The sequence below is a fragment of the Sapajus apella genome, unplaced genomic scaffold (assembly GCF_009761245.1).
Source record: "Sapajus apella isolate SASKATOON/1434 unplaced genomic scaffold, GSC_monkey_1.0 scaffold55, whole genome shotgun sequence".
Taxonomy (NCBI): Eukaryota; Metazoa; Chordata; class Mammalia; order Primates; family Cebidae; genus Sapajus; species Sapajus apella.
In genome coordinates this window covers 6,953,912-6,976,476 of record NW_022436995.1, presented here as the reverse complement: position 1 = coordinate 6,976,476, position 22,565 = coordinate 6,953,912, and the positions used below count along the sequence as shown (strand labels likewise).

The 22,565-nt window shown below is 42.0% G+C and overlaps 1 protein-coding gene across 18 annotated transcripts in view; it reads left to right on the top strand.

Annotated features, from left to right (window-relative positions):
* The window catches only part of NIN (ninein), a 108,202-nt gene that overhangs the window by 52,359 nt on the left and 33,278 nt on the right, over positions 1-22,565 (top strand). For 15 of the 18 annotated variants that reach the window (XR_004258611.1, XR_004258610.1, XR_004258612.1 and 12 more), the window contains 12 exons: positions 150-340; positions 5,139-5,285; positions 5,767-5,934; positions 6,701-6,837; positions 7,200-7,340; positions 7,615-7,789; positions 12,018-12,128; positions 12,514-12,603; positions 14,834-14,972; positions 16,675-16,796; positions 18,210-18,712; positions 19,615-21,756. Coding sequence is in view for 15 of the 18 variants with exons in the window: in XM_032244568.1 (XP_032100459.1) it covers positions 150-340; positions 5,139-5,285; positions 5,767-5,934; positions 6,701-6,837; positions 7,200-7,340; positions 7,615-7,789; positions 12,018-12,128; positions 12,514-12,603; positions 14,834-14,972; positions 16,675-16,796; positions 18,210-18,712; positions 19,615-21,756 (4,066 nt within the window). In the remaining 3 variants the exon portion in view is untranslated. The remainder of the gene's footprint in view (positions 1-149; positions 341-5,138; positions 5,286-5,766; positions 5,935-6,700; positions 6,838-7,199; positions 7,341-7,614; positions 7,790-12,017; positions 12,129-12,513; positions 12,604-14,833; positions 14,973-16,674; positions 16,797-18,209; positions 18,713-19,614; positions 21,757-22,565) is intronic. The other 3 variants (XM_032244573.1, XM_032244575.1, XM_032244574.1) reach the window with 1 other exon arrangement.

The following is a 22,565-nucleotide window of genomic DNA, read 5'->3' as shown; positions in this document are numbered from 1 at the left end:
AAGCTTCAGAACCAAATCAAAATGGAATTGACATGTATTGTCTTTTTCTTATAATATTTATTTTCAAAAAGCACAGTTTTCTTTGAGAATAGGTACGCTCTCTTTTTGTATTTCCTTTGGAAATCATGCCACATATGCCTCTGTCTCAGGCCAGTTAAGGTTTTGGAACCCAGATGACTTGAATGCTTCACAGAGCGGATCTTCACCTCCCCAAGACTGGATAGAAGAGAAATTGCAAGAAGTGTGTGAAGATTTGGGGATCACCCGTGATGGTCACCTGAACCGGAAGAAGCTGGTCTCTATCTGTGAGCAGTACGGTTTACAGAATGTGGACGGAGAGGTAAACCGCATAGTATAATTTACTCAGGAATAATGATGACGGTAAAAGCGTAGCTGGCCACAGGCTAGGAACAGCAGTAGCGTGGCTCTCTGCGGCTTATTAGACTTCATTTTCTTATTTTTCTAAGAAGTCATTCATGAAGATTCTGTCATTGAGGGGCTCTTGTTGTGCTGTTGAAAAGAAAAACTTGGCTGGGCGCGATGGTTCACGCCTGTATCTCAGCACTTTGGGAGGCTGAGGCGGGCAGATCACGAGGTTAGGAGATCGAGACCATCCTGGCCAACATGGTGAAACCCTGTCTCTACTAAAAATACAAAAATTAGCTGGGCATGGTGGTGCGTGCCTGTAGTCCCAGCTACTTGGGAGGCTGAGGCAGGAAAATCGCTTGAACCTGGGAGGCGGAGGTTGCAGTGAGCCGAGATCATGCCACTGCACTCCAGCCTGGGTGACAGAGTGAGACTCTGTCTCAAAGGAAAAAAAAAAGAAAACAAAAGAAAAAACTGACAAGAGCTGACACGAGATTTTGTAAGCTCACTGTGCTACGCATATTTTCCCATGTGCAACTGTCAGGCACTAGCTCTGTGTAGTATGATGTCAGATGTATTTGTAGAGGCGCCATTCACAGAATAAAATGTGGGAAACGTGTGGAGGAAGAATTATGCACGGATTTCAGTAGATTTGAGTTGGGGGAGTGTTTTGAAGGCCAGAATGATCAATTTAAGTTTTTGGAAAGAACATTGAGTATCATCCCTGAGTTCTTAAGCAGATTGAGCAATATATAGAAAAATCTTGCTTGCTGACGAGGAGCTAAACTGCTTTTACATATTGGCATGAAGAGCACCTTGGGTGAGAGCAGGCAGCAGCCACTGCAGTATTCTGGTCATGGGGAAATGGAAAAGGGTAGATTTGTTGTTTTGAAAATACTAAGAAGAGTGTTGAAGGGGCCCCCAAAAAACTCTTCTTTGGTGAAACTCTGGGCTTTATAAGGTTTTCTAAAAAATTAAGAGAGGAACTGGTAGAACCGGGTGCATGAATAGCCGTGAAACATAAGAATATAAATAATTCTAAGATACTCCTTTCAGTGAGCTGAAAATAAGGATTGGAGAGAGTTAGATTAGGGCTACAGTTGTAGCTTTGGGAATCTTTGATTGTAATGATATTTTAAACCATGCTTTCTGCTTGCTCAGGGGATAAGTGATATTATTTTTCTAAACAAATAATAGCTTTTGATTTATCATCAAAAGCTTACGAGTAGCCTAGCTTACAGAATTTTTTTTTTGTTTTCCCCTTCTTCCTTGTATATTTGATCATTATATACTCTTTGTTTACCTTTTTAATGGCTCAGTGGTAATTTATTTTTCATTGGTGATTATGAGTCATAAAATTAAATTTATTTTCCTGAATATAAATCAGCCCAGTATGCGGAATCTTGAGTTGTTTTTGCCAAAAAATATGGCACAAACTTGGATTATTTATCTAAAACCAGTTCTTGGAATAAACTGTACCCATTTGCGGAGAGCTGCATTTTCCTCTGTGGTGGAGTTTCCAAAGCTCAGGAAAAGTAGCACATTTAGTTACTTTCCTCTGGCCTGAGGACAAGTAGAGGATTGCTTATTGAATATAGCTTTTACTCAGTGTTTTTCCTGCTAAAGAAAAATAGTGAAATACTATAGTACTTAGTATTACAAGCTCTAAACCACAGAGGAGCTGGAAGTTCAAGATGATCTCATTAACTTGGAATCCTAAAATTTTACAACTGAAAGCCATTTTAGATTTAGTCACCTCTCATTTGATAGAGAGAGTGAAATCATGGCTGTTCTCTGTGTTCATGAAGGGGAGCTGGAGTCACTATCTTACGCCTGTAACTAGCACAACCCTTTCCAAAATCAAGAACGGTGACAGGGCAGAGACGCACACTAGCATGCTCAATGTCAAAGCTGGCCCCAAGCCTATTTTATTTGTCATGCTCAGTGTTGTTAAAATTGAACGTTTTGCTACATTAAGGAAAAAATCAGGAGATTTTTCTAAAAATTGAAAGATTTGGCTCCATTTTGTGGGCAATAAGATGCAGCCTTTAGAGAGGACACGCGCTCCTTTAGAGAGACATGCGCTCCTTTAGAGAGGACACGAGGTCCTTTAGAGAGGACTTAGAGGGGACGTGCACTTCTTTAGAGAGGACATGCACTCCTCTGTCCAGTTTCCCAGAACTCAATACTTTTTTTTTTTTTTGAGATGGAGTTTCACTCTTGTTGCCCTGGCTCACCACAACTTCCTCCTCCTGGGTTCAAGCAATTCTCCTGCCTCAGCCTCCCGAGTAGCTGAGATTACAGGCATGCACCACCATGCCTCACGAATTTTGTATTTTTAGTAGAGATGGAGTTTCTCCATGTTGGTCAGGCTGGTCTTGAACTCCCGACCTTGGGTGATCCCTCTGCCTCGGCCTCCCAAAGTGCAGGGATTACAGGCATGAGTCAGCACGCCCAACCAGCTACTTTCTAATGTCTTAAACTCATCTTGCCTCATTCATTGACATCACCTTCCGGGCCTCTTTGAGTGTTTGGGTTTATGATTATTTTCCCACTTACTCTTTAGTAAACCAACCATCCAAAGACCTAGTCCATGTATCCTGGGGAATAAGAATGTCCTCACAGTTCCAGAGACAGCTCCTGCTCGAAGTGTAGGGTGTGCCCCAGTTGCTTATTTAACAGGCATTGTTTTCTGCCTAGCCCACCCACATCTTCTGAATCCACACTCTTTTATTCATCACTTGCCCACTCCACCATCTAAACTAACTGGAAGGACTCTGCAGGTACTAGGTCTTTAGGCAGTCTGCAAGCTATGCACTGATTTGGCTGATGTCACAAGGTCAAGCAGTGCGGATCTAAGGTTAGAGCCAAACTCTTAACCTTAACTTCAGTCAACACACCTGGACTTGACTGTAGTTTCTGGTATGGTGGTCCTGAAAGCCTTGTCCTCTAGGAAAGTATTATTTTGGTTGATAAGAACAGGACCAGAAAAGTTAAGGGATCTTGGCAACCCCAAATATCTTTTCATTGATTTGATCAGAGGATTGTCTTTTAGGAATTGTTGCTTTTTACAAACATTTCCACTCTTTAGAATGGTTTTCTTGTTTCAGAGTTCCCTCCAGGGGAAGTAATATGAAAGCAAGAATGGAAACTTATGTTTCCTATTGGATATGAATTGGGAAGAAAAAAAAGCATTTGAGATGAAAGAATTACCTCAAGCTCTTACATGAAGAATGAAATCAACAGTAATGAGACTGTATAAATCCTAGCAGGAGTCCAGATTTACAAAATGAATTCTAAAACTTTGAGAATGTTTTGCAGAGAATTTAGGCCTATGTTAGAAGGGCTCCAGTTGTAGGCTCAAATGCAACAAGAGCAATCTGTTGCTTATTCTGTCTCCTTGCTGCTCAGTGGCATGGGTCTCAACTGGGAGCTTGTTAGAAATGCTGAATCTGAGTCCCCACCACTGGACTTACTATATTGGAGTCTGCATTTTAACAAGCTCTCCAAGAGATTTCCGTTTTGTATGTTGGAGGCATGTTTCTATAGAAACATTTTAGCCCCCAGAATAAAGAGGAATCTGACTGCTAGTAGGAGGGCTTTGCCTTTCCCGGGGCCTTGCCTTTCCTCTTTGTTCTGTGGCTTCAGTCATTCACGTTGCTCTATTTGTCTTCCCATTCCTCTGTGAACTAGGGAACAACCCATTCCCAGGTAAGCCTCTAGATGGGGCTGTAGCCCAATCTCCCCTTCCCTATTACAGGATAAGGGCTATTTGATTACCATCAGAAGGTGCAGAATAGCTAGTCAGAACTCCCTTGGCTTTGCATCTCTTGGAACTCTTCTGTAGCACACACATAAAATCCTTCTCACCCAATCTTTGTTTCTCCTGTGCTAAAACATTAAAACAAAACGCCAACACACGCAGTATTGTTGCAAGTATGTTCCATACCCCAGGTATGGATTTCAGACCCCAAATCTGAATTGTAATCATATCATTGTAGTCCATCCCAAACCAAATTCTGCTGTGCTAGCATACCAATTTCAAAAATTCAAAATATCACTTAGGGTCACCACAATATAAAGGTGTAACAGAGCTGGGCATGGTGGCTCATACCTATAATCCCAGCACTTTGGGAGGCCAAGGCAGGCAGATCACAAGGTCAAGAGATCGAGACCATCCTGGCCAACATGGTGAAACTGCATCTCTACTAAATTAGCTGGGTGTGGTGGTGTGTGCCTATAGTTCCAGCTACTCAGGAGGCTGAGGCAGGAGAATCACTTGAACCCAGGAGGCAGAGGCTGCAGTGAGCTAAGATCATGTCACTGTACTCCAGCCTGGGCAACAGAACAAGACTCTGTCTCCAAAAAAAAAAAGATATAACAGATGTCCATCCACTTTCTACTGTTGTGACTTATGACACTGGGAAGCTGTATCTTTATATTATTTAGGTAACTGTTTTTTAATTTGTAAAAATAATGTGTAACAACATTAAAGATTGCCTATTGTAGGAGCGTGAGTAAAAGAGACAAAGCGTCTTATGTTAGATTGCATAAGATGATGAAGATGTTGGAAATGGACTTTAGTTTGTGCGAAGGAGGAGGGTGTATCATTACTGGAAAGGGAAGTCAGTAAAATGAGAATAAAGGGGCATAATTATATTTCTGTAGTCCTGGAACCAACAATGGTGCTGATTCCTATTGGCCAGAAGTTAACTTTGGGCCTTGTGTCATTTTGAGTGAAGTATTTAAAATATGTGGTGACTCTCTTCCAGAGGCTCGAGGAAGTATTCCATAATCTTGATCCTGATGGTACAATGAGTGTAGAAGATTTTTTCTATGGTTTGTTTAAAAATGGAAAATCCCTTACACCATCAGCATCTACTCCATACAGACAACTGAAAAGGCACCTTTCCATGCAGGTAAAAAAATAAGCAAAAGTGCTTTCTTTGTGAATAAAAGTTAGAACCCATTTGAGTAATGTCTGATAAATTAATCTGTTGTCTGAAGCAGAATACTAAGGAAAGAGAGAGAAGCAAAAAAAGAATTAGAAAGACTTAACCATTAGGAAGGAAAGGTGGGTTTGAGAAATGACCATAAATTACAGTGGGAAGACCACTAAGTATGCCTTTTAATGTCAGCTCTGGGTCAGAAGAAATCTGGTGTTAATTAGGGACATAGCTCATCTTATGTCAGAGAACTCTCTACCAAAACAGTTGGTTTTGATAATCTCTGTAGGCTTGACTCACTTGGGAACAGAGATCAGAGAGGCTGCATGACTTCTTTCCTAGCACTGTAAATTAGAGAAACATGCCTTCTACCCATTGTGGTCAGGACTGACCAATATCTTGTTGAAATGCCCAGAATCAAGCTAGGCTTACTCAGGTCTCTTCCTTCTTCCAGTCTTTCGATGAGAGTGGACGACGTACCACAACCCCATCGGCAATGACGAGTTCCATTGGCTTTCGGGTCTTCTCCTGCCTGGATGATGGGATGGGCCATGCATCTGTGGAGAGAATACTCGACACCTGGCAGGAAGAGGGCATTGAGAACAGCCAGGAGATCCTGAAGGTGTGGCAGCTAAGACGGGAGAAAAATGACAAACCAGAGAAGGGTTGAAAATTTTCAATTTTTTTTTTTAAACTGTGATTCGATTTGATTTCTCCTTAATGGTTCTTCTGTTCACCCGGTCTCAAAGATAAGAGGTAACTTTTTTTAGCCCTTTTAACCGGGAGCCTGTTAAGTACTTTCTGTGTGTTTAACCCCCAAATTATTGACATGAGAAATACTCTTACTATTGTGTTTATTTCCAGTGCCATTAGATTTGGTGCGTTTTTTTGTTTTTGTTTTTGAGACGGAGTCTCAATGGCATGATCTCAGCTCACTGCAACCTCTACCTCCCAGGATCAAGCAATTCTCTTGCCTTAGCCTCCCGAGTAGCTGGGACTATAGGCACTCACCACCATGTCCAGCTAATTTTTGTATTTTTTGTAGAGACAGGGTTTTACCATGTTGGCCAGGCTGGTCTTGAACTCCTGACCTCAAATGATAGGCCCACCTCGGCCTCCCAAAATGCTGGGATTATGGGCATGAGCCACTGCACCCGGCCAAGATAGTTTTTTTTTTTTGTTTTAATGCAAATAACAATGTTATGCTTTTCTTAGAGAAAACTGTGTTCTAGATTGATGGCTGTTTCTAGGCAATCACTAAAGAAATGGAATTGTCTACTTCTAGATCTTTGTCAACTCTCAGAGTTTGTATAATCTTCATGTTTTCTGCTTTCAGAGGGTGGAATGAGTGATTTGTTTTTGAACTTATGCCTTGTTCTGATTTCTAGGCCTTGGATTTCAGCCTTGATGGAAATATCAACTTGACAGAATTAACACTGGCTCTTGAAAATGAACTTTTGGTCACTAAGAACAGCATTCACCAGGCAGCTCTGGCCAGCTTTAAGGCTGAAATCCGGCATTTGTTGTGAGTTGAGGCGAAGGTTTGCCTGCCCCATTCCCTTTCTGACTTGTCCAGCAGGTCATTCAGATGCCTTGGATAGACATCCTTCTATTCTGTATGCAAATGTTGCTTACCTTCTGTCATTCAGCTGCAGGAATCAGTTTGTTTCCTACAGTTTATCATTTCCGTAAACTGTAGGAAAATTACAGAGAACTTAGATGGACATGTAGGCTTTTGAAGGGAAGGGCGAAGTGCTTTTTGTTTCGGGAGTGTTTTGGTTGTCTTGGTTTTACTTCTGTATTGATGCAAGCCAGATGAGAGCTTTTCTGGGTCTACTTGTTGCTTAGAAACAGTTTCCCATTAACTCAGTGTATTTCTGATCCTAGGGAACGGGTTGATCAAGTGGTCAGAGAAAAAGAGAAGCTACGATCTGATCTGGACAAGGCTGAGAAGCTCAAGTCTTTAATGGCCTCAGAGGTAGATGATCACCATGCAGCCATAGAGCGGCGGAATGAGTACAACCTCAGGTGAGGCCCCCTCCTCACCCACCACCCTGGCCCAAGGCAGTGGTGCCTACAGCTGCAGGGGCAGAACAGAGCATAGGGAACTCTGCTGGCCAGCCTGTTGGCCACACCTGCTGGAGTGACTTAGGTGTGGCCAAGCCCTAAGGGAAAGCAGGACACACTAGATATTTTATTCTGGTGCTTTTCATCTCAGTGTTTCTGTGTTTCCATTTTTGGTGGGTCGATACTGGGACCTCTGAAAGATGTGAGGGCAGCTTGTCATTTTTCTTCCTTGCAGGAAACTGGATGAAGAGTACAAGGAGCGAACAGCAGCCTTAAAAAATGAACTCCGAAAAGAGAGAGAGCAGATCCTGCAGCAGGCGGGCAAGCAGCGTTTAGAACTTGAACAGGAAATCGAAAAGGCAAAAACAGAAGAGAACTATATCCGGGACCGCCTGGCCCTCTCTTTAAAGGTAATCATCGTATTAGTTCTGTGGTCTGCGTCCCTGCTGGGAACACCATGTGGAAAACTACAGCTTTGGAAGGGGGCATGTTTGCACAGAGTTCAGTCCAAAAATCCTCTAAGTTTGCCCAGCTGGGTCTTCCCGCAGACTTGGCAGAGCCCTGCTAGAATCTGGTTTTCAGCAGGGCTACCCAGTCTCCTGGTTTGCTCACAATATTGATTAGCATATCTTGTTCTTCTCTCCTGCTACGGGTGCACTGGGTCTTCAGGACTGTTTGGCACCTGGCTGACCCCTTGTTTCTTCCAGCTACTCCAGACCTGGCTCTTACCCTCAGAGCCCTCTCTCCTTGCCTGCCCGCCCCCCTCATTCTTAGCAGATGGCCTTGTCTCCTGCTACATGGATGCGTGTTTCTCTCGGCCTCCAAATGTGCTTTTTCTTTTCTTTTCTTTTGAGATGGGGTCTCACTCTGTCACCCAGACTGGAGTATAGTGGTGCAATCATAGCTTATTGCAGCCTCAAACTCCTAGGCCCAAGTGATCCTGCAGCCTCAGCCTGCCAAGTAGCTGGGACTATAGGCTCATGTTATGCTCAGCTAATTAAAAAAAAAATTTTTTTTTTTGCAATCCCAGCACTTTGGGAGGCTAAGGAGGGCAGATCACTTGAGGTCAGGAGTTCAAGATTAGCCTGGCCAACATGGTAAAGCCCTATCTCTACTAAAAATACAAAAAATTAGCTGGGTGTAGTGGTGGGTACCTGTAATCCCAGCTACTTGGGAGGCTGAGGCAGGAGAATTGCTTGGACCTGGGAGATGGAGGTTGTAGTGAGTGGAGATCGTGCCACTGTACTCCAGCCTGGGTGACAGAGCAGGATTCTGTGTCTTAAAAAAAAATGTGTAGAAATGAGGTCTTGTTATGATGCCTAGGCTGGTATCAAACCCTGGCCTCAAACAGTCCTCCCACCTCGGCCTCCAAATGTACCTTGCCTCTCAAACATCCTCCTGTCTTTCCTGTGCCTCAGTGAAGGAAGTGGTCCTTCTTTTTTCTGGACTCACACCAGGTAATAAGGTACAAGGGCTCTGGAGTCAGGCTGCCTGGTTCACATCTGGGTACCACCACTTACTGAAAAACTTTGATCAGGTTGTTCAGTCTGTTTCCTAATGTTAAAAATGGGCACAATCATAATATCTACCCTATAGAACTGATGTGGAGACTAAACGAGATGATGCACATCCAGTATCTGAAAAGTAGTAAGTGTGTAAGAAATGTTTGCTGTTACTGCTGTTGTGAAAGGTTCTTGAAACTCTTCACATCAAAAACTGAGCTAGTTTTCACTCCGTAGCCATCTGTTTCCTCTCGTGAATTTCTCCCTAATCAATATCAACACCATGAGGTGTAAGTCTCAGAAGCTAAAATTCCTCGTCATCTCCCCTCATTGTTACTTATCAGTCTGTAAGTTATGTTGATGCTTCGACGTGACTTTCAGATTTATCTCCTTCCTCTGCATTTCTCCAGCCTCGGATTAGGTTCAGAATTGATTATGATATCTCAGTTAATTAACGTGTATCCTGATCAGTTCTTTCTTCCATCTCTCCCACCTCCATATGGCTACCAGTTACCTAACTAAAGATCAGTTACAGTCGTGCAGTTACCACCCTTTGCGGAAAACAACAACAAAAACAATGTGTTAGCAGTCCAGGCTCCTGAAAGGGAGCTCATCCTCATACCTTTTTTTTTTCTTTTTTTTTAACTGTGCTTTAGGTTCTGGGGTACATGTGTAGATCATGCAGGATTGTTGCATAGGTATACACATGGCAATGCGGTTTGCTGCCTCCATCCCCCCGTCGCTTGCATCTGTCATTTCTCCCATGTTATCCCTCCCCGACCTCCTTACCCCCCACTGTCCCTCCCCTCTTCCCCCCCAACAGACCCCAGTGTGTGATGCCCCCCTCCCTGTGTCCATGTGTTTTCATTGTTCAACACCCACCTATCAGTGAGAACATGCAGTGTTTGATTTTCTGTTCTTGTGTCAGTTTGCTGAGAATGATGGTTTCCAAATTCATCCATGTCCCTACAAAGGATACAAACTCATCATTTTTTAATGGCTGCATAGTATTCCCTGGTGTATATTTGCCACATTTTCCTTGTCCAGTCTATCGTTGATGGGCATTTGAGTTGGCTCCAGGTCTTTGCTATTGTAAATAGTGCCACTATGAACATACATGTGCATGTGTCTTTATAATAGAGTGATTTATAATCCTTTGGGTATATACCCAGTAATGGGATTGCTGGGTCAAATGGAATTTCTATTTCTGGGTCCTTGAGGAAGTGCCACACTGTCTTCCACAATGGTTGAACTAATTTACACTCCCACCAACAGTGTAAAAGTGTTCCTATTTCTCCACATCCTCTCCAGCATCTGTTGTCTCCAGATTTTTTAGTGATTGCCATTCTAACTGGTGTGAGGTGGTATCTCAATGCCGTTTTGATTTGGATTTCTCTAATGACCAGTGATGATGAGCATTTTTTTCATGTTTGTTGGCCTCATATATGTCTTCTTTTGGAAAGTGTCTGTTCATATCCTTTGCCCACTTTTGGAAGGGTTTGTTTTTTTCTTGTAAATCTGTTTTAGTTCTTTGTAGATTCTGGATATTACCTCTTTGTCAGATGGGTAGATTGCAAACTTTCTTTCCCATTCTGTTGGTTGCCGGTTAACTCTAATGATTGTTTCTTTTGCTGTACAGAAGCTCTGGAGTTTAATTAGGTCTTCATACCTTTCAAACTTGAGCTCCTGCCAGCAAGTCCCAGTGCCATGCCCTCCCCGACCCCACTGCACCTACCTCAGCTCTGTCCATGCCCCAGAGGGCAGAGCACATTTATACTCCTTCACTGCTTTCCCCAACACTGCAGTCCAAATTACTTTTTCATTCCCATTACATTTACTTTTTTCTTGCCAAGAGATAGCACATTTCCCATTTGGTCATATAGAGTTGTATCCACATCCACCTCCCTCCCCAAGATAATCACAGTATCTGATTTGTCAATCTCCAGAGCAGCAAGTAAACTACACTGCCTGATACAAGGGGATTACTCCATGTTGTTCTAGCCTCTACATTTAGATGTACTTCGAAAGATTAATGTTATAAAATTGGCATTTTAGGGGAAGGTAGTGTTTTTCAAATGCTCCAGGTACATTATTTTTTACTTACGTTGGTGTATGAGGGTATGAACTAGAATATAGTAAAAATATACTGGCTTTGTTTTTTTTTGGCAAAATGTACTTTGAAAATGGTGTTCTTCCAATCAGTCTTTAACACTGGAAAAGAAAAATGTCAAATGGCGCACGCATGTGTGTGTGTGTGTATTTTAGCAAATGTGGTTGGAAATCTTTCTTGAGAATATTACATATACAGATCCTTTTAAATTAAGAAAACTTTTGTGGGTTTTAGTTGCTGTGTTACTTTATTATAACATAAACATATACAAATCATGAGCAATTTATATGTGCAGTTTTGCCATCTTTAAACCAAAATAAATTTATAAGTTAAATGAAAACCAAATCATATCAATAAATTTATTTTAGAGTTACTCTACTTGTTATACTTTTTCTGAGTTCTCTTTTGCTGGCAGCTGAACAAGGTATTTGTAATCATTTTCTTTCATTTGTCAATACTGTCTATTGAGAATATTTTTATATTCTACGGCAATGCTGTCCAATAGATACATAATGCAACCCACACATGTAATTTGTTTGTAAGTAGCCACATTGAAAGGTGAAAAGAAACAGGTGAAACTAATTTCAAATCATCTTGTTTAATCCAGTATCTCAAAAAGATTATCACTTTGACACATCAGTATACAAAAATTATTACTGAGCTATTTTACATTTTGGGGCTTTTACAGTCTGTACTAGACACACTTTGGGGGCTTAGTACCCAGTGTGGCTACGGGCAGCTGCCTCTTTTGGACAGTACAGTCCTATATGATCGGAAACAAAAAGGCAAACTTTTTTTGTTATAATGTTCTTCACATGTACCCCAAAACCTAAAATGCAATAAAATAAATAAATGGGAAAAAAAAATAGATATGAACCTTTTATATTTACTTTTGCCTCCTTTAGTCTACAACTTTTAAGATGGATAAACATCTTTACAGTACTGATTTATGCTATATATAACATGGTACCACAGTTTGCTAATTTCTTAATCTGTGCCACATTAAATTTCCCCATGCTTGTTCAGGAAAACAGTCGTCTGGAAAATGAGCTTCTGGAAAATGCAGAGAAGTTGGCAGAATATGAGAATCTGACGAACAAACTTCAGCGAAATTTGGAAAATGTGTTAGCAGAAAAGGTAAATCTGTTCAAATCTAATTTCCTGATAGGCAGCCTACTTTATGTAGTTTATTTATTCAAAAGAACAGAAACAATGCCACCAGAACACTTTTGTTAGGGAATTACTGGAGTAACTAAAGGGAGCTCTAACTTTTGCGGGGATATAATTTACTAAGTTGGTTATGAAGGAGAACATTGCCTGCCACGGAGAAATGATCCCTGCCTTCGTTGAACACATCACTCAGTGTATTCTCCCCATCACTCAGTTGGTGGTGTTTGTGCTTAAATGTCACATGCCTGTCATACTCAAGAGACTGGGTGAATACCAGAAACTGGGCCTTTGCTGTGCTGGGTCAAAGAAGGGCACTCGGGAAGAATGACAGCTTTGCCCTTTTCTCTTCTAGTTTGGTGACCTCGATCCCAGCAGTGCTGAGTTCTTCCTGCAAGAGGAGAGACTGACACAGATAAGAAATGAGTATGAGCAGCAGTGCAGGGTAGGTAGACAGAGAACACTGAGTAAGTGCGGGAGTGCCTGGGTTCAGATCCTAGCTTTGCCGTTCCCTAGCTCTGTGACCCTAAGCGAGTCACTTAATCTGTGGGCGCTTCCATTCCTCATGCATAAAATGGTAAAAATAAAAGCACCCACCACAAAAGGTTGTAGTGAAAATTCCGTGAGTGTATGTAAAGTGCTTAGAACAGAACCAAGGATAGAGTAAGCCTTTACATAAATGTTAGCTATTAACATTATTATTCAATATCCGGAACTATAGGAAATTATGCAAACTGCATTTAAGTCTGCTTCATCTATGTCAGAAATTGCTGGTGCTGAGGGGAAAATGTGGTTTTACTCCAAATGGAGGAATATGTGGGCATGGTGATGTGCTTATTCAAAAATTAGCCTTTCCTGATTGATTGTTGCAGACCTAATCTGATGTGATTTGGGTTTGTCCTGTGTTTTTTTTTTTTTTTTTTTTCTGAATACATTCCTTACTCCATTTATTTATAAAATGCAAATGAAGCAGAAACCACTCAAGTCTTAGCTAGTAAACCATTCCCAATTTCTGCCAGGAGAGACACAAACATTTTTACAAATAACAAGAATCTTTGACTTAAAAAAAATTCCCCTAAAGTTAGGAATTTGAATTTTTTTCTTAAACCAGAAACACGTGTTCATTTTAATAAGACGACAAATATAACTGAGTTCCAACTGCTACAATAAAAATTTTAATTATGCAGAGATGAGGAAAACAATTATAATATGAAGTTACTTGCAGCCCTCCTTTTCAGGAAATACACGTGCATGTTTAAGAAAAGAAACATTTCTACTGCTTTCATAATTAAACTGCTGATGGTTCCAATCAAACAAAGGTATTTTCTAAATGTCTTTAAATTTAATGAATTCATCAGTAAAATTTGTCAGCTCTACCTTCAGAAATTCCCCCAGTTCATCTACTTATTTTCTTTCTTTTGAGACAGAATCTTGCTGTGTCACCCAGGCTGGAGTGCAGTGGCTCGATGTTGGCTCACTGCAGCCTCTACCTCCTGGATTCAAGTGATTCTCTTGCCTCAGTTCCCTGAGTAGTTAGGATTACAGGTGCCCACCACAACACCTGGATAATTTTTGTTTTTTTTTTTTTAGTAGAGACAGGTTTCACTATGTTGGCCCCGCTGGTCTTGAACTCCCGACCTCAAGTGATTTGCCTCCCAAAGGGCTGGGATTCAGGTGTGAGCCACCGTGCCCAGCCTCATCCACTTGTTTTCTTAACAGCTTTATACGCTATATGTTTTACCCATTCAAGGTATAAATTCAGTCTTTTATTGTATTGACAGAATTGTGTAAACATCACTGCGTTCAATTTTAGAACATTTTCATCACCCCAGGAAGAAACACCTCCTCCACTTAGCCATAATCTCTCCCATGTCCCCAGCCCTAGGCAACTACTAATCTACTCTTTCTACAGATTTGCCTATTCTATACATTTCATATAAATGGAATCTTGTAATAGCCCTTTGTGACTGACTTCCTTCATTTAGCATAATGTTTTTAAAGTTCATGTTGTAGCATGTATCAGTTCATTTCTTGAATAATATTCCATTGTGTAGAGAGACCACATTTTGTTTTTCCATTCACCAGTTAATGGACATTTGGGGGCTTTTGGCTATTATGAATAACGTAGCTATGAAAATTTGTGTGCAAGTTTTTGTGTGGGCATACACCTAGGTTATATGGTAACCCTACGTTTAACCTTTTGAGGAACTGCTAAACTTCTTCCAAAGTGGTTGCACTATTTTATATTCTCACTAGTATGATAGTTCCAATTTCTCCACTTCTTCACCAACAGTAGTTATTGTAAGCCTTTTTGATTCTTGCCACCCTAGTGGGTGTGAAATGCTATCTCATTGTGGCTTTGTTTTTCCCTGATAGGTACTGATATTGAGTATCTTTTACATGTATTTATTAGTCATCTGTATATTTTCATTAGAGAAATATTCAAATAATTTGCCCATTTTAAAAATTGTCTTATTATTGAGTTGTAATAGCCTTTATGTATTCTAGTTACAAGTCCCTTATCAGATAGATACTTTGCAAAACATTTTTACTTTCCTGATGGTGTCCTTTTAAGCACAAAAGATTTTGTTTTGATGATGTCCAATTTATCCTTTTTTTTGTTGCTTGTGCTTTTGGTGTCACATGTGAGACCTGTGTTGGTTTTTAAACCCCAGGTATTACAAGACCAAGTAGATGAACTCCAGTCTGAGCTGGAAGAATATCGTGCGCAAGGCAGAGTGCTCAGGCTTCCCTTGAAGAACTCACTGTCAGAAGAACTTGATGCTAACAGCGGTGGCATTGAGCCCAACCAGGGTAAACACATTCAGACAGGTTTTAGATAAAGCCTTTACCTTTGCTTTTAGAACCATGGTTCAGTATAATAATGCAACACTTTGGCCATACTCTTAAATAACTCGTGGTCTGGTTTTTCATTTGTCCTTGAAGTTTTTATGAGAACACTTCCATCTGATTTTGTTACGCGTCAACAAAGGAATGGAAGAATCAAACCACTAGGGTATTTGCTTTGTTTAACAAAACAAAAAACTGGCTGAAAATCTGGGAATCTAAGCCTTGGGAGTATTAGAATCCAGACACTGAGCTCTTGCTCTCCCCTTCAAAGAGCGCGCCTAACTGGTATAAAGATGGTTTTAGAGAGCAGGCCAGCCAGAAACTACAGAATCCATAGCTGGTTTTCTTATGTTGGCTGTGTTGAATGTCTGTATTGCCTCAGCAGAACAAAGAAGGTAAATAAGGGCTGGCCTCCTGTGCCTTTGAGGAAGATTTTGAGTGGCAAGTTTGGAAGGCAGAGTTTGGGAGCTTCCCATGTTAACTATGAGCGCCTTTCCTCTCTCCTGATAGCCTGCCTTTTTTCTTGGTGTGTTGAATTTAGATTTCAGAGAGCGCCCATAATCAGTTATTCTGTTATAACTTTCTTCAGTGCTACTAGGGATAGGAGTGTTGTTCTTACACAGGTTGTTAATTCCTCCTGTTACTGTAGAATAATTAACAGACTGGGGAGGGAGGAGACAAAGAGGCCTTAAGACCTCCTGATTCTTAGCTCATTCTAGCCTGAGGATCTCACAATATGATATATCTCGGCAGCTGTTATGGACTTTTGCATAGATGGCCAAGTGTTGGGGTTGTTCCTCATGGGGACAAGCAGCTGTATGATCGTGGTGTGGCTCACACCCTGGGTGTTACTTCTCAGTTGGGAATATGCCATCAAATATGAAGAGAAGGCTCAAAGCAAGACTGCCAATCTCAGCTGCTAGACCTGTACCCAAGAAAAGTCCCTTTCTCCCACCTGCCTGTGTAGCCCCACAAACAAAGCTATTTTGGGTCCCATTGCCTTAAGAGATTAGACATAATCTTTGCATCTATGTATGAGTTCAGCCCCCAACTTATGCTTTATATTTTCAGTGTTACTCTCAGTCATCATCATGGGCAGTTGCAGAGATGAGCTCATGCGTGAGTTGAGAATTTCTGCCCACAACACCCCTATCCTGGTTCCTAACCTATGCCCTATATATATATTTTTAATTTAGCTGATAATTTAAAATGGGGATCTACCCACACTCCAGGAGATTCATAGGAAATAGCCAGTCTTCTGTAATGTGGAGTGATGGGTTGTAGATAGCGTGACCCATGAAGGTAACTCCTCAAGGCACAGCAACAAGCAGGCTGGCCATTCGTTTTCCTGCCACATCGTCATTCAGTATTTGCTGGATGGGTAGGAGTCCGGTTGGTTTGACCAAACTACCTCATGCTATTACCTCAGTTTGCAGCATTTTCTTTGGGAGGTAGTCACCTTTAAGCAAGAATTTCCACCACCACCACCACCTACTGTTCAAAGAGATGGATTCTATTAAGGTTTCATCCACTGCCTGTACATGATGAATTCTGTGGCAATTGAGGCTGGAAATTGTTCGTTAGTTAAATCGGATGTCTCCTCAGATGCCACATTGTGTTACTGAAAGAACCTGCCACAGGATCAATGCGTCTCATGTGTTTTCAGGGCGCGGTTCTGAAGAATGCAACCCATTGAATATGAGCATTGAGGCAGAGCTGGTCATTGAACAGATGAAAGAACAACATCACAGGGACATATGTTGCCTCAAACTGGAGCTCGAAGATAAAGTAAGTCCTTCCCACCAATCCACTTCTCTAATTTCTTTTGGCTCTGACAACCTTATGTGTGGAGAGCGTTTCCAGTTCTTTTTTCTCACAGAGCAGCATATTTTATGCTGGGAACCCACATCCTCAGGATAGTTTTGTAGGTTGATTTTTTCTGGAGAGAGAGTTTCTCCGAAGTGTATCTTCAGCCCTGGCAATCATGGAATGTGAAGTTTGAAAGCCATTATATTACCTCCAATTTATTTCTAAAAAAAATCTCAATGAAACTAAAAAAAGCCCTTTCATGTTGCATTACCTACTAAATTTGGTACAAGTTCTGAACCTTGGCCTCTAAACTCTTCACCAGGAGGCTTCAACTTACGTTTCCAGTCTTCTCTGACACCATTCTTTTGAGTGACCTTCTCCCCCAGCTACAGTTCCCAGTTGTCCATCAAACTGTGTCCTCTTTGGTTGTGCTATTACAAACTATGCTGATATTAGTTTCTTTCTGCCTCTTGAAAGTCTACTTACCCTTCAGGGTTTATAGCTAATGCTGCCTGTTGCATGAAGCCGTTCTTGAGTTTCCCCAACAAAAATGTGATTTTTCCCTCCTTCGAATCCCTGGGTTGTATGGTAGCTCTTTTTTCTATACCTTTTATTTTCTGCCTCCTACTGTACTGATAGTTGTCATATCCATGTCTAGACTGGTTTCTCCTGGATGGCAGGGACCACGTCTTACCCAACGTTGTGTTCTGAGGCCTTCAAGTACCTGATAGGTGTTCAATAAATGTTTGAATTTAATTAAATATTTTAAGATCCAGCAGGGCACAGAGGCTCATGCCTGTAATCTCAACACTTTGGGAGGCCGCGGCGGGCAGATCACTTGCGCCTAGGAGTTCAGGACCAGTCTGGGCAACATGGCGAGACCCCATCTCTACAAAAAAATACAAAAAAAAAAAAAAAAAAAAATAGCAGGGCATGGTGGTGTGTGCCTGTAGTTCTAGTTACTCAGGAGGCAGAGGTGGGGGATTGCTCAAGCCCGGGAGGTGGAGGTTGCAGTGAGCCATAATCTTGCCACTGCACTCCGGCTTGGGTGACAGAGTAAGAACCTATCTCAAAAAATTTTTATGTTTCAAGACTCAAGTTTACAGTTGGAAAGGATGCATGGGAAGACAGTGGGTATCTGTATGTAATGGCTGCTCAGTTCTTTAATAGAGTTGTTCAGAGACTAATAAAATTCAGTCAGTTAAAAGAGATATGTAAACCATGCTTAAATTAAATATCTTGTTTAAAGTGTTAAATTCGGTTACTTTAAAACAAGATGGGGAAACTGAGAAATGTCTTGTAGGGGGAAAAAAAGTACTTGCTGCTTCATTACCTCCCTTCCAGTGGCCCTGAGCTGAGTAATCTGGTGGTGGTGTCACTCTCTGCTTTCAGATGCGCCATTATGAAAAGCAGCTGGATGAAACCGTGGTCAGCTGCAAGAAGGCACAGGAAAACATGAAGCAAAGGCATGAGAACGAAATGCACACCTTGGAAAAACAAATAAGTGACCTTAAAAATGAAATTGCTGAACTTCAGGGGCAGGCTGAGGTGCTCAAGGAGGCACATCATGAGGCCATCTGCAGGCATGAGGAGGAGAAAAAACAGCTGCAAGTGAAGCTTGAGGAGGAAAAGGCTCACCTGCAGGAGACGCTGAGGCTGGAACATGAGCTGGAGCTCAAGGCTAGACTGGCGCAGGCGCAGGCCAGCTTTGAGCGGGAGAGGGAAGCCCTTCAGAGTAGCGCCTGGACGGAAGAGAAGGTGAGAGGCTTGACTCAGGAACTAGAGCGGTTTCACCAGGAGCAGCTAACAAGCCTGGGGGAGAGGCACACTCTTGAGAAAGAGGAGTTGAGAAAAGAGCTCTTGGAAAAGCACCAAAGGGAGCTTCAGGAGGGAAGGTAAGAAGTGAGGGGAAATGGAGCTGCCTGGGGTGCCATCTCTTGGGGCATTAGAAGTGCCAGTTGCTTAAGAGGCCTGGAGAAATTAGAAGGCATAGTAGTAGCCCATTGATGAGATTCTTTGAAATATTTTTGACTGTTTTTGCTACTGTTTTGATGTGAGCCTACCTTGGGTTGACTGGAGCTGTTTTTGTTTCATTATGTTTGTAAAAGAGGAAAGTATTCCTCGTATTAGGATTTATTATACCTTACAAGGCTCAAGAGGAGGATAAGATTATCTCAAAAGTGGTTCCTTCCTAGCTCAATCCTATTGCTTTCTGAGAAAAGCTATTAATAAACTGGATTCCAGGCAAGATTACATTTCGTCCCAGAGTTAAGAAACAGCACTTTGTGCCTACCTTCCTCATGTGAAATCCCAGGGCTTCATTTCGTCACACCCTGATTGACTTGGTGCTACTTGGTTAAATAAGAAGCAAAGGCAGAATGAATTTGTTAATATGTGTGGTTTATGTGACTGATATCCTATAATGCATGCTTAATTAAAATGAAGGAATGGTATATATTTCCCAAGTTAGGGATTAGATTAATGTGCATTTGGTCATTTAAGTCTTTGGTTTAAAAATCCATAAACAAATACATCCAGGAGTATGCCAGAGAAATTAGTTTCTAAGATTTTCCCCTAACTCCAAAGAGAGGCAAGTCTTTTAAGTGAATTATGAGTGCCAGTCTTAGCTTTCAGAAATGAGATCCCTTTCCAGTATAAAGAAATCATATAAGTTAAGACCATTTTTAGGGAGTATTTCAGTTGTCTGCTTAGCAGCTTTCTCAGTGCATGGGAAAATGATTTTTGTTTGCTTCTGGAGTTGGCAGTTTCAATAATGCTGTATGTTGACTACATTTAGGGAAAAAATGGAAACAGAGTGTAATAGAAGAACCTCTCAGATAGAAGCCCAATTTCAGTCTGATTGTCAGAAAGTTACTGAGAGGTGTGAAAGCGCTCTGCAAAGCCTGGAGGGGCGCTACCGCCAAGAGCTGAAGGACCTCCAGGAACAGCAGCGCGAGGAGAAATCCCAGTGGGAGTTTGAGAAGGACGAGCTCACCCAGGAGTGTGCAGAAGCCCAGGAGCTGCTGAAAGAGACTCTTAAGAGAGAGAAAGCAACTTCTCTGGTCCTGACCCAGGAGAGGGAGATGCTGGAGAAAACTTACAAAGAACATCTGAACAGCATGGTCATCGAGAGAGAGAAGCTACTCCAAGACCTGGAAGACCTAAGAAATGTATCTGAAACCCAGCAAAGCCTGCTGTCTGACAAGGTACTCGAGCTGAAGAGCAGTCACGAAAGAGAACTGAGGGAGCATGAGGAGGTCCTTTGCCAGGCAGGGGCCTCGGAGCAGCTGGCTAGCCAGCGGCTGGAAAGACTAGAAATGGAACATGACCAGGAAAGGCAGGAAATGATGTCCAAGCTTCTGGCCATGGAGAACATTCACAAAGCAACCTGTGAGAAAGCAGATCGAGAAAGAGCTGAGATGAGCACAGAAATCTCCAGACTTCAGAGTAAAATAAAGGAAATGCAGCAAGCAGCATCTCCTCTCTCCACACTTCAGAGCGGTTGCCAGGTGATAGGAGAGGAGGAGGTGGAAGGAGATGGAGCCCTGTCCCTGCTTCAGCAAGGGGAGCAGCTGTTGGAAGAAAATGGAGATGTCCTCTTAAGCCTGCAGAGAGCTCATGAACGAGCAGTGAAGGAAAATGTGAAAATGGCTACTGAAATTTCCAGATTGCAGCAGAGGCTGCAAAAGCTGGAGCCAGGGGTAGTCATGTCTTCCTGTTTAGGTGAGCCAACTACTGAGTTTTTTGGAAATACTGTGGAACAAACAGAGCCGTTTTTACAGCAAAACCAAATGAAGCAAGTAGAAGGTGTGAGCAGGCGGTGTGTCCTAAGTGACCTGGGAGATGATGAGGTCCCGGACCTGGGAAGTACAGGGACAAGCTCTGTTCAGAGACAGGGAGTCAAACTAGAGGAGTCTGAAGCTTCGGTAGAGGGTTTTTCCGAGCTTGAAAACAGTGAAGAGACCAGGACCGAATCCTGGGAGCTGAAGAATCAGATTAGTCAGCTTCAGGAACAGCTGATTATGTTATGCGCAGACTGTGATCGAGCTTCTGAAAAGAAACAGGACCTACTTTTTGATGTTTCTGTGCTAAAAAAGAAACTGAAGATGCTTGAGAGAATCCCTGAGGCTTCTCCCAAGTATAAGCTGTTGTATGAAGATGCGAGCCGAGAAAATGACTGCCTTCAGGAAGAGCTGAGAGTGATGGAGACACGCTTCGATGAGGCACTGGAAAATAATAAAGAACTCACTGCAGAGGTTTTCAGGTTGCAGGATGAGCTGAAGAAAATGGAGGAAGTGACGGAAACATTCCTTAGCCTGGAAAAGAGTTATGATGAGGTCAGAATAGAAAATGAGGAGCTGAATGTTCTGGTTTTGAGACTTCAAGGAAAAATTGAGAAGCTGCAGGAAAGCGTGGTCCAGCAGTGTGATGGCTGCTTATGGGAAGCCAGTTTAGAGAACCTGGAAGTCGAACCTGATAGAAATACACTTGAGCTCAATCAGACACTGGAAGAGTGTGTGCCCAGGGTTAGGAGGGTACATCATGTCATAGAAGAAAGTAAGCAAGAAAACCAGTACCTTGAGCAGGGAAATAAACAGCTCTTGGAAAAAGTAAAAGCACATGAAATTGACTGGTTACACAGAACAATTCAGACACATCAAGAAAGGCCAAGAGTACAGAATCAAGTTATACTGGAGGAAGATACTACTTTCCCAAGTTTTCAAGACAGACATTTTCAGCATCAGGCCACAATAGCAGAATTAGAACTGGAGAAAACAAAGCTACAGGAGCTGACTAGGAAGTTGAAGGAGAGAGTCACTACTTTAGTTAAGCGAAAAGATGTACTTTCTCAAGGAGAAAAGGAGGAAGAGCTGAAGGCAATGATGCATGACTTGCAGATCACGTGCAGTGAGATGCAGCAGAAAGTTGAACTTCTGAGGTAATGTATGTACCTTGTAGGCGTCATGAATCCCGCAGCACACCTCACCAAATCTAACTTCCGCTGCTTGCTGTGCCTAGAGAAACTAACCTATTAGTCTTCAAGAAGAGAGCGGTACTTTCTAGACGTCCTTTTGCTTCTGTGCCGTATTAACAAATAAAATAACCTTGTTTAGGAGGCATTCCCTTCCTCTGTAGCAAATAAATGTTCCTATGGGGTATGAAAGTTCACAATGGCGAGTGTTTGCTGTTTAACCACGTGCATCCTCAGTGTACCTTTTTAACTTTTTTCTAGCACTTATTTCATTTGGATGGATAGGGATTTTTTTTCCTTAAGTGTTACTTTCCTCATTTTGAGGAAACATGTTGTATGAGAATAATTGCCTTTTCATGTATTAGTAACTCAGTAGATAAGAACTCACTTCTTATGCTAACATAGAAAAAAATGTTCTGTGTCTTATAGTTTTGTACTCATATCACTTGAAGTACATGCTGATAACCCATAACCAGTTCAGTGGCCAGGCGCCATGGCTTACACCTGCAATCTCAACTCCTTGGGAGAGCAAGGGAAGAGGATTTCTTGAGGCCAGAAGTTTCCAGATCAGCCTAGGGAACATAGGGAGACTGCCTCTATAAAAAAATTTTTAAAATGTTATCTGGGCATGGTGGTGCACACCTGTGGTCCCAGATACTTGGGAGGCTGAGGTGAGAGGGTTGAGTTTGAGAGGCTGAAGCTACAGTGAGCTGTGATCATGCCATTGCTCTCCAGCCTGGGTGACAGAGTGAGACCCTGTCTTCACCAAAAAAAAA